The sequence below is a fragment of the Arachis ipaensis genome, chromosome B1, assembly GCF_059453495.1.
Source record: "Arachis ipaensis isolate K30076 ecotype BB chromosome B1, ASM5945349v1, whole genome shotgun sequence".
In the NCBI taxonomy this organism is placed as follows: Eukaryota; Viridiplantae; Streptophyta; class Magnoliopsida; order Fabales; family Fabaceae; genus Arachis; species Arachis ipaensis.
In genome coordinates, this window is record NC_142436.1 from 12487925 (window position 1) to 12499210 (window position 11286).

General features: G+C 34.6%; 1 protein-coding gene across 1 annotated transcript; it reads right to left on the reverse strand.

The window, feature by feature from the left end:
- Positions 1 to 2198: 2198 nt before the first annotated feature.
- On the reverse strand, positions 2199 to 5316 carry LOC107646430 (tryptophan synthase beta chain 2, chloroplastic). The gene is made up of 5 exons (XM_021117497.2): positions 5009 to 5316; positions 4323 to 4679; positions 3295 to 3737; positions 3112 to 3206; positions 2199 to 2625 (listed from the first exon to the last, which is right to left on the reverse strand). Exons 1-5 carry the CDS (start codon positions 5165 to 5167, stop codon positions 2450 to 2452), a joined length of 1230 nt encoding a protein of 409 aa, XP_020973156.2. The 5' UTR covers positions 5168 to 5316; the 3' UTR covers positions 2199 to 2449.
- Between the last annotated feature and the right edge of the window lie 5970 nt (positions 5317 to 11286).

The following is an 11286-nucleotide window of genomic DNA, read 5'->3' on the forward strand; positions in this document are numbered from 1 at the left end:
TTATCGTATGTTTTTTCTAAATCAATAAACAATGTAGATCCTTTTTATTACCACGATACCTCTCCATCATCCTTCTTAACAGGTATATCGCTTCAGTGGTGGATCTACCTGGCATAAAACCAAATTGGTTCTCTGTTACTTGTGTCTCTTGTCTCAGCCTCCGTTCTATCACCCTTTCTCATAACTTCATGGTATGGCTCATGAGCTTGATCCCTCTATAATTTTCCGCAACTTTGTATATACCCTTTATTCTTGTAGATAGGTATCAAGGTGCTCTTTCTCCACTCATCTGGCATCTTCTTATACCTTAAAATTTCATTAAAAAGCTTGGTTAACCAACTGACGACTTTCTCTCCAAGGCCCTTCTCCGAGACCCTTCCAAACTTCAATCGGGATATTATCGGGTCATACTGCACTGCCATTTTTCATTCACTTTAGAGCCTCTTTTACTTCAAAGTCTCGAATCCTTCAATAGTAGTCGAAGTTTTGATCTTCTTCCCTCGTGCATAACCGACCAAGGATCGGAAGAGTCTTCTGTCCTTCATTAAATAACTCGTAGAAGTAGCTCTTCCACCTTTCATTGATCTTCTCCTTTTGAGCCAACACCTCCCCGTGTTTATCCTTTATGCACTTAACCTGATCCAAGTCTCTCATTCTTCTTTCACGGCTCTTTGCGATTTTATATATACCTTTTTCTCCTGCTTTTGTGCCTAAGAATTGGTAGAGACCCTCATATGCTCTTGTTCTTACTTCGCTTACAACCACTTTTGTTTCTTTCTTAGCTGCCTTATATTTTTTCTAATTATCTGCATTGCGGCACAAATACCACTCTTTAAAGCATACCCCTTTTGCCTTTATCTTTTCTTGTACACTCGCATTCCACAACCAAGACTCCTTATCTCTTGGTCATATCCATCTAAATTTACCAAAACTTTCTTTTGTTGTACTTCTAATCATTTCTGCCATCTCTCTCCACATCTCCTCCGCGCTTCCGTTCCCATTCCACTTTGCCTCTTCTTCTACCCATCTTAGGAAGCTTCTTTGTTCCTCACCTTTCATCCGCCATCACCTCGTCCTTGGGTTCTTCGTATGATGTCTTTTCCTCAACTTTTTCTCAACGCAAAAATCCTTGACAAGCATCCTATGTTGTGTTGTTAAACTCTCTCTAGGAATAATTTTACAACTAATGCAAAATTTTCGGTCGACTCTCCTCAACAAAAAGAAGTCGATTTGAGAGCTTGTCATGCCACTCTTAAGTCTTATAGGTTATAAGATGTTCGTCTCTCTTTTTAAAACATGTATTTGCGATGAGGAGATTAAAAGTTGAGGAAAAGTCCAAAATAGTTTTACCCTCGGTATTGACTACCCCAAAACCATGGCCTCCGTGAATACTTCCATACCCAGTCACTTCTGTTCCAACATGGTCATTTAAATCTTCCTCCTTATCATGGTATCCACCACCTCAATGGATTTTCCTGTTAGAGTGCCTATGTTCCATGTCTCAAATCTCAACTTTCTGTTGCCCTGACCTTTATCTTTTTCTTTGTGAACTAGCTTATTTACCCTCGTCCGTTCACGAAAACGCGAGAACCCTTGTTCATTTAACACTACACCCGGACACCGATGTAACAACTCTTGCTCATTTGACACTGTACGCGAGTCATACAGCACATTGCTTCCGGGCAACAACTTAGCTTTAGCACAATAACATCTTTGACCCATGTTATGAAGATTCGACTAAATTTTTGTGTTGACTGTCGAAGACCTAACACAACCCTCCTCTTTTATCCGAGTTTAGAACCGGCTATGTACCACAAGTGTAACATAGACTTAATACGGATTTGCAAAATTGCAATATTCAAGCAAATCCGTATTTATTTTTATGAAAAAGCGATAAATAAATCTCTAACTTTTCAATTTGAAAGACAAATATATCCTTAATTAATTGAAAACACAATAACATCATTCACTTTTTAAAATAGGAGACATCTAAATTTTTGTGAAATACCTATCTGTTTTCATACATTTCGAACAAAAAGACTTAGATATCTCGTATTTTAAAAAACGAAAAATATTTTTATATTTTTAATTAGTTAAAGACTTATTTGTCTTTAAATTAAAAGATTAGAGACTTATTTGTCTTTTTCTTTATTTTTATTTATGTCAAAAAACCCAGAATATTAGTTTATTACCTAATATCTAAAATGATAATGATGTTATTATTTTAAAATAATAATTTACAAGTCACAAAAAAAAAAGTAATAATTTACAAGGTGAATTATTCCCAAATCATCTCTGAAAAAGAATCCTCCAAAGTCCTGAAACTCCTGAATCAGATATCAATCTCCTTGGGAAAGGAATCCGTCTTTCAAGAGTCAAGCTGTTGAGTTATACTTGAAACTTAAAAATCAATCAAGCATTGGCCAAAAAGATATGTCCATAGCATTATTCAATCTTTCAAGTACTTGAGCGCAGTTTGAACATCCTTATCCCCTCTGCCACTGCAATTTACCACAACCTTGGTTCCATTTGGGAGGGTTGGGCATAGCTTCTCTAAGTAAGCAAGAGCATGCGATGTCTCCAAAGCTGGAATTATTCCTTCCAGCCGTGATAGTCTCTTGAAGGCTGCAGATAAAGAAGAACCAGGATACATGAAATGAAGAAAGAAGAAATGGGATATAAAAACCAATTTCAACTTCTAAGCTTCTGAATATATCATAGAACAATGCTATATGAATCCCATTTGGAAATTTCTACACCAAACTATTTCATAACAAAGTTAATATTAATTCTCAATCAAGTGTTCAGAAATGACAAAGTTATCCTCCAGAGGAAACCAACTACACAACAATTTGAATAAGATAGCTACATGGCCACATCTTAACCACACACTAAGACTTCGAGCTACCCCATTCCTCTCTTTCTTGCTCCTCTCTATTTCATATGTTTATTGTAAAGATATTTAAAGGGATCGTTCTCTCTGCACATCTGAAACTTGTGTCCTTGGAGATTTATAAAGAGAACAATTTCATGTAATATAAAAGAAACGAAGATAAAGAGACACGAAACATTGTACAGCGAAATGAGTAGTCATTAAAGGGTAAGTCCTACCTTCAAGTGCATCTTCGTCAGTAACACTGTAGTACTCAGCACGTCCTACATCTTTCAAGAAACTATGCTCTGGTCCAACCCCAGGGTAGTCCAATCTACACAATGTAATCAATAATAATTAAAAACTGAAGGAACAAATAGACCTAAGGAAATATGTAACAGAATATCTGCTGCAAGAATTACCCTGCACTTATTGAGTGGGGCTCAATTATCTGTCCATCATCATCCTGCAAAAGATAGCTCATTGCTCCATGCAAAACCCCAACTTCTCCTTTTGCCAATGTAGCCGCATGCTTACCGGTTTCTAAGCCAAGTCCAGCAGCCTCCACTCCAATTAGCCTAACATCATCATCGTCTACAAATTCATGGAAAAGCCCCATAGCATTTGAGCCTCCACCGACACATGCCACGAGTACATCTGGCTTCCCTCCCCATTTCTCCAATGCTTGCTTTCTTGTTTCTTTGCCAATCACTGCATGGAACTCTCGTACCATCATAGGATATGGATGTGGCCCGGCAACAGAACCTAAGATATAATGAGTTGTCTCCACATTTGTCACCCAATCCCTTATAGCCTCTGATGTGGCATCCTTCAATGTCGCAGTTCCGGAATGAACTGCTCGCACCTACGTAACAAAATCACCTCATTATCAAACCTATTAAGAAATAAAGCATATTGATTATCATGGAAAATAAAAACAATCTAGTCTTATTCAGCTATACTAGTTCATCTACATAATCCAAATGCAACTTCTACACTCTACTAAAAGCCAAGTTATAATTGCCAACCAAAATGTTCAAAGTCAAAATCTAGCAAATACAGATGCCAATGCATTATTCCTGTGACATCCCCATGCTAAAATTTTTAACTTAGGTTGAGTTCACTTTAAGAGTAAACCTAATTTCAAAGACTAAGTTTTCATAAAATCTTATCCATATCTAATCCTTAAGACTTCTCCATCAAATCTAAACCCCATTTGAAAGTGACCCCAAGTGTGAAATCCTAACTATCGATTATCAGAAGAGATTCAGTATCAGTCACCTAGGTGACAGTTCACAGTTAACATAAACAAGTATTGCACTATTGCCCAACAAAAGGATAATTTCTTAACAAATTTTTCATTTCTCCGGAAAACTAGAACACAGAATGCACCATCCTAATAAAATGAAAAACCAATTATATGTACAACCAAAAGGGGCAAACAATTTACCTCGGCACCAAGAAGGCGCATCCTGAACACATTAAGAGCCTGCCTTTCCATGTCCTGAGCACCCATATAAACAACACATTCCAACCCAAACCGAGCACACACGGTGGCAGTGGCAACTCCATGCTGACCAGCTCCAGTCTCCGCAATAACTCTCTTTTTCCCAAGCCTCTTGGCAAGCAATGCCTGACCAACAGCATTGTTGATCTTGTGAGCGCCGGTGTGGTTAAGATCCTCCCTTTTCAGGTACACCTGCGGCCCTTCGCCGGTGCCACGCCTGTAATGCTCCGTCAGCCTCTCAGCAAAGTAGAGTGGGCTCTCCCTGCCAACATAGTCCCTAAGAATCCCACTCAGCTCTCTCTGCCGAATTCAAAACCAACTTTTTAGATTAAAGCAAAATTCTAACGTGCTCTTAAAGCATATGATTTCTCTTGTTCAGAATCATCATCTCATTGTCACATCAACAAATTTCACGGATTAAAGAGACCATATTTGTAAATGTAGCAAATCTGATTCTCATTAAGTTAGCTAAAGAGCATTTGTTGCCGATAGATGTGCACACACTGGAATATTTTCTAATAACTAACCACTAACAGATTAAACTAACCATAACTAACTTCTACAAGCCATTAAGTGTTCCAATTTTTTTTTAGAGAATCAGCAAAACGAAGAAGAGAAGAGAAGCGAACCTGAAAGTCTTCATCAGAGGCAAGGGAGTGGAACGCAGCCTCAAGCTCGGTGAGTGCGAACATGAGAGTCTCGGGGACGTACTTGCCACCGAACCGGCCGAACCGGCCGAACGAATCGGGTCGCTGAGAAAGGGCCGAACCGGTTTTCTGGTTCTCCATTGGGAGAACAGTGTTTGGCTGCTCTGAGAATGAATGAAGACGAAGGAGGGCAAGTTGTAATTTTGGCTGATTTGAAGGATGAAATTTGCGGGAGGCGAGGCCAGGGTAGTGTGGGAGACAGCTTCAGCCTTTTCATTTCATGTTCTTTTTAGAGCTGGTTTGAAAATAATTTAACAACCAAAAAGAATTTAAAAAAAAAAACAAAAAAGTTATTTTTATTTAAAATTTAATTCTATAATTTAAAATAATTATAATATATTAATAGAATAAAATTTAAATTTAAAATGTATAAAAGTTGATTTAGAAATTATACGTCTCTTGACCTGATTTATAAATAAAAAAAATTAAAATTAAAATTTATAAATAATTTTAAATAATTTATTTTTAATTGTTTTATAATAAAAAAAGAATTTAACTTTTAAATGAATTATAATTTCTAGCATTTCAAATAGTGTCAAAGAATTTCACTGTTCTTAAATCTTTAAGTTAAGTAATCATATGTTATGGTTACGTGTCATGTACTCATGTGACATGTTTATAAGACAATATTTTAAAAAAAAATTTCGAACTTTTTCGTTTCGATTGTGCCCACTTTAATTAATTCAACCGAAAATATTTGGATGCATATTTCTTCGAATTAAATTTTAAAGTGTTCTCTGAAATTACATTCAAATTTTAAAGTAATTTTTAGAGTTAATAATTATTTAAATTTGTCTTTAAAATCATACTCTAAAATTTATAATAGTCTTTAAAACACTTTTTTTACCACACTAACATTGTAATAGCTAACTGATTTAGCAAAAGAATTAGGAATTTAGAAAAGAAAAAAGAGACTAAATTACAAAAATAAAGTTTCTTTCATCACATCAACTAGCCAATGCCAGCATGGCAAGAGTCAATATAGCTTAGCTTTTTGATGGCAAGCAATGGACTAAAAATGTCTTAGGAATTAATATGAGATCCGGAGTGTAATTTTAAAGACAATTTTAAATAACTATTAATTTTAGATGCCACTTTAAGATTTGAGTATAATTTTAAATACCACTTTGAGATTTAACCCATATTTATTCACATCAAGAGACATTTCATAACATTGCCTATCGAAAATGTGAATGTCACATTCATAAGAATTAAAATTCTAATTGAATAATAATTAATTTAAGTTGATCAAATGATTAACTTATTCATCTCTTTAAATAAATACTGATAATTTAAATTTCATTTTGTATATGTAATAATCCATTGATTAGCAACAAGCTTTCTCATCTCCCTCTCTTTCTCCTTCATTGTTGTTGTTTGTCGTTGTGTTTCTCATCTCCCTCTGTTCCTCTTTTTCTCTACTCTTCTCTCAATCTCCCTTTTTAAAATTTTTTTCTTAAAATTTTTATTAAATTTTAAATATATTATTAATATTATTTCTATTATCTGATTTTTTTATTTAGTCATAAACAATAATAAAAAAAAATTGGAATTAAGTTTTAAAATAGTCTTTGAAGTTCTATTCAATCCCTAAAGTGATTCATAATGTTAATAGTTATCTAAATTTGTTATCAAAGTTGCACTCTATAACTCATAATAATTTCTAAGACATTTTTTTCTATCAATTGCCATCGAAAAGCTGTTGTGAACTGATTTCTGTCACACTGATACTCTAACGATTAGCTGATATAGCGAAAGAAACTCTTTTTTTACAATTTGGTCCCTTTCTCCCTTTTAAAACCCAAGTTCCCAAATTATTTTCACTATCTATAGACCTTCCCTTGTCTTCTCTATGTTCTCTTCGTTGTATTATAGAAGAGAAAATTATTATGATGATGGGTAGCACTAGTAATGACGTTGGAAACTTGAACAATTCAATAGAAGTGTTGTCGGGAGAACCAGCAAAAGCAAAGATTCACGTTTGTCAAACTGGGCTGTGGATCGTGACCAATTCTTCGATGGTTATAAACTGATTCTAATCCAGAAAGACTCTTTTTGGTTGTCAAAATTATAATATAAATGGTAATTGATTATGATTCTTTTTTGTTGTCTTTGTGGTTATAACATGATTTGATATTTTATAATTTGTGTTGAATGTGGCTGTAGACTGTAGATAAGAGATGGTGTGGATTGTTTTTGTGAACAAATAAAACCTAAAAAAAAGATGCAACAATAAATAATAGAGTAAGTGTTGTAATTGACAATGAAAATTGCTTAAAAACTTCAAGTTTGAAGTTAGGATTCTGAAAATAGAAGGGACTTTTGTTTATTACATGCTTGTTGTTTATTATTGTGGGTATTATAATGGGTAAATGGAAAAGGCAACTTGGCCTGTTGTATGACTAAAAAGAGATGAGATGTGACTAAGCATATTGTTTCTACTTGCCAATTAATGGATATTACATTTTCTTTCCATCGAGCTTAAGCTGATGGGAGAAGGCAACATTAATGGTTATACATCTAACACTCCCCCTCAAACAAGAGCCTCTTTTGGGTTTGTTTGATTTTGCATAGGACTTCTTTTCTCTTTTATTTGCCTTATGCCACTTTTGGGGTTCACCAAGGATCGAACTCTTGACCTTTCGGACATAGAGCTCTGATACCATGTTATGAAACCACTCATCCCAAAAGCTTAAGCTGATGGGAGAAGGCAACATTAATGGTTATATCTCTAACACTCCCCCTCAAACAAGAGCCTCTTTTGGGTTTGTTTGATTTTGCATAGGCCTTCTTTTTCTCTTTTATTTGCCTTATGTCACTTTTGGGGTTCACCAAGGATCGAACTCTTGACCTTTCGGACATAGAGCTCTGATACCATGTTATGAAACCACTCATCCCAAAAGCTTAAGCTGATGGGAGAAGGCAACATTAATGGTTATACATCTAACATTGATAACACAAGTCTTTTAAAAAAAGCGAGTTAAGCCTCAAAATAGTTCTTAAAGTTATACTCGAAACTCAAAATGATCCCTGAATTTAATAGTTATCCAAATTCATTCCTAAAATTACACTCTGGGACTCAGAGTCATCTTTCAAGCATTTTTTGTCAATAGGCGCCATCAGAAAGCTGATGTGGACCCATCTCTAACATGCTGATTAGGCAATGGTTAACTGACGTGGATTAGTAAACTTTTTTGTGACAATTTGGTCCCTGAATCAAATTTAAAAACCCTAATTCCCAAATTTCTCTTCTCTTCTCTTACCTTCTCTTCTCCATCTTCGAAGCCAAATAATATTTTTTAGCATGCAACAACCACCTAAGGATGCAACATAAGTATACGCAACATCCCATAGATAAAATACCATTTAAATACTAACACCAATCTAGCAATTACATAAGAATTTATCAGCCCATTGATAGCATAATCAAAGAAGTGCGTGTGCAATTTAATAATTTATCAAACTTGAAACAGAAAAGAATTTAAGTTTCATTTAAAGGGTATCAACTTTTTCACAGTTTCTTCTCAGTAGCCTCGATTATCAAAACTATGGTAGGGAACTTCGATCATTGTCTTAGGAATCGGCCGATTTTGGAAATCCTCGGGGGAAAGAATTCAAAGTCAAGGCCAAAGTTGAACTTGATCGTGCAGATATTCAATCATTGATTCATTCATTCATTCATTTGTCATTCATTCATTTGTACAATAAATTCTTTTAAGTAGGTAAATTAAGTACACCTAATTTTCAATAAGCAGATATTCAGTCTGCGAAATTCAAAAAGGAATGTGATTATATCTATAATGTATAATGAACCAAAGATGCGGTAGTACTGACCATACTTTACACAATCAGATCCCAGATCCAAAAACAATGATATAGAAACCAATAACATCACCTTCTTTATACCCTTCGTCTCCATACTTCTTCCTCAGAGCCTTATGCACCTTACTCCCATCAATATCCCTTAACATTGTACGGTGACATTTACAAGAATTAGTATATGTAAATCATTATCAATCACAACAGACTATTATTCTAAAATACTACACACATAGAGAGTTGACAGTCAAATGATTATGGAAGTAATATTAGCATGTATTAAGCGGGATTTAAAAATAAGCGACATATTTTTTTGAAGGACAATGGGATCATCAACAAATTCAGAATTCTATTATCAATAGCATTAATTCAACTTCATTACATATATTATGGTATGCTCTAAATAATTTTAATTCAGGTTTGCAATTTCACAGTTAAAACAATCATTCATAAAATTTGTCTTTATCATAAAATTTTTCATATACTAAATAAAAAATAATATTAATATTAATATTCATATCCTGTGATTGAATTTGACTTGCATCATTGACAAAGTGTCCAGGTGATTAAGAATAAGTACTGAAAGTATCTGAATAAGCAACTTCATAATATGACTTCTTTCCATATTTTAGAGACAATTTATAGTCCAGAAGAATGAAGAAGGAGATCCAATCACAATAGATATCATAACTACTATAATAAACCAATTAAACCCTATTATAGCTACTATAACTACCAAAATTAATATTAATTAACAACTCAATCATCAAAATTGAATTATCAAACTCATTATCTTTTAACAGCACCCCTAAAATCTCTATAATCAAAATATAAACCCTTCTATCATCAACCTAACGTCTATAAACCCTAAACCTGTAAACCACATGCCACCAAAACATCCGAATCAAGCTATAAGAATGATGAAGTAGCTATCAACCATAACGAACAACCATTGATTAGAAAAAATAAAAAATTTACCCTGGTCACTAACAAAACTAGTTCCGATGAAACCCTAGCAAAAACAGCAAACCATCAACATTAAGGTAAAACAAAACATCTCTTATTTCTACTTCTTCTTTTCCTTTTTGTTTACATCTAATGGAGAAAACAGTCTTCAACACATACTCTCTAAATGACGACGATGATGAAGCCGACGTTGGAGTGCAGTCATTTTCGAAGGCAGCAACTGCAGTGGCGCAAATCACATCATCGCCGTTGAGGAATAAAGGGAAGAAGGGTTACAATATAGTGTGAAACAACATCGTTTCACAACGTTTGCGCGCCAACACAATACTATGTCATTTTAGGGTTTGCCAACGTGTCAAGATAGAGTCCAAATCAGCTTTCCGATGGTGCCAAGTAGACGGAAATGGCTTGAAAGACGTGTTTGGGTTCCAGAATGCAACTTCAGGAATGAATTTGGGTAACTATTAAGTTCAGGGACCACTTCGAGTCCCAAGTACAATTTCAGAGACCACTTTGAGGTTTAACTCAACCAACAAACTTTACATCCACACTCATAAGCATTTCATTTGTCGAAGTTATCAAAATAAAAGGCCACACAGCCAAATAATTAGTTCCTAATAATGCACCGTCTAATGGAAAGATACATTAACCAAAATATAGAGCCTATACAGGCAAAATAGTTGGTTCCTAATGACAAAATAAACAAAAGAGAGAGTTGCCAAAACAGAAAGTAAACACAAATCTAAGTCATTTCTTTTGGTTAGGTGGTTTGAAATCAGGAGTGGACACAAATCTCATGAAATTTTCAAGCATTGAGTTTTAACATTATGGAGAGAAATTATATCAAACACACCACACAACATCGTTCCACGCAAAAGACGCGCCAAATACGGCCTCGTTTTCGGAGTGCAAGCATGGCAGGCATCAATCCACATCAGCTTTCTGATAGCAACAGATGGATGAAAAGTGTCTTAGGGACTATTATGAGTCATCAGCTTTCCGATAGCAACTGATGGATGAAAAGTGTCTTAGGGACTATTATGAGTCTCGGAGTGCAATTTCAAAAATAAATTTAGATAACTATTAATTTTAAATACCACTTCAAAACTTGAGTGCAACTTCAAAAATCACTTTCACATTTAACTCAAAAATTAATGATGGTGGTAGATAAAATCTTAAGGTGATGTTTAGGGTATTACAGTTTTCAAAACTTTATTTGCTTTGTATATTTATTTTGCCGAACATAACACATGTATTTTGTCTCTATTTCTTTAATATTTATGTATCTGTGTCTACGTTTATGTTTTTTCCCCTATCTATATCTTAGAAGTTAGAACTTCCCATTAAACTATGCATGACTCGAAATTCAGAAAGGATGGTGCATTTTTTTTCTCAATGTGATAATAGTAGCTGTC

Bases quoted from the DNA above. Each gene is read 5' to 3' on its own strand.
- LOC107646430 (XM_021117497.2), bottom strand. From the start codon at position 5,167: ATGGAGAACCAGAAAACCGGTTCGGCCCTTTCTCAGCGACCCGATTCG. The intron at 3,207-3,294 runs GTAATTCTTGCA...TACATTGTGTAG, and splicing joins CCCCACTCAATAAGTGCAGG to ATTGGACTACCCTGGGGTTG. The intron at 2,626-3,111 runs GTAGGACTTACC...CTTTATCTGCAG, and splicing joins TGACGAAGATGCACTTGAAG to CCTTCAAGAGACTATCACGG.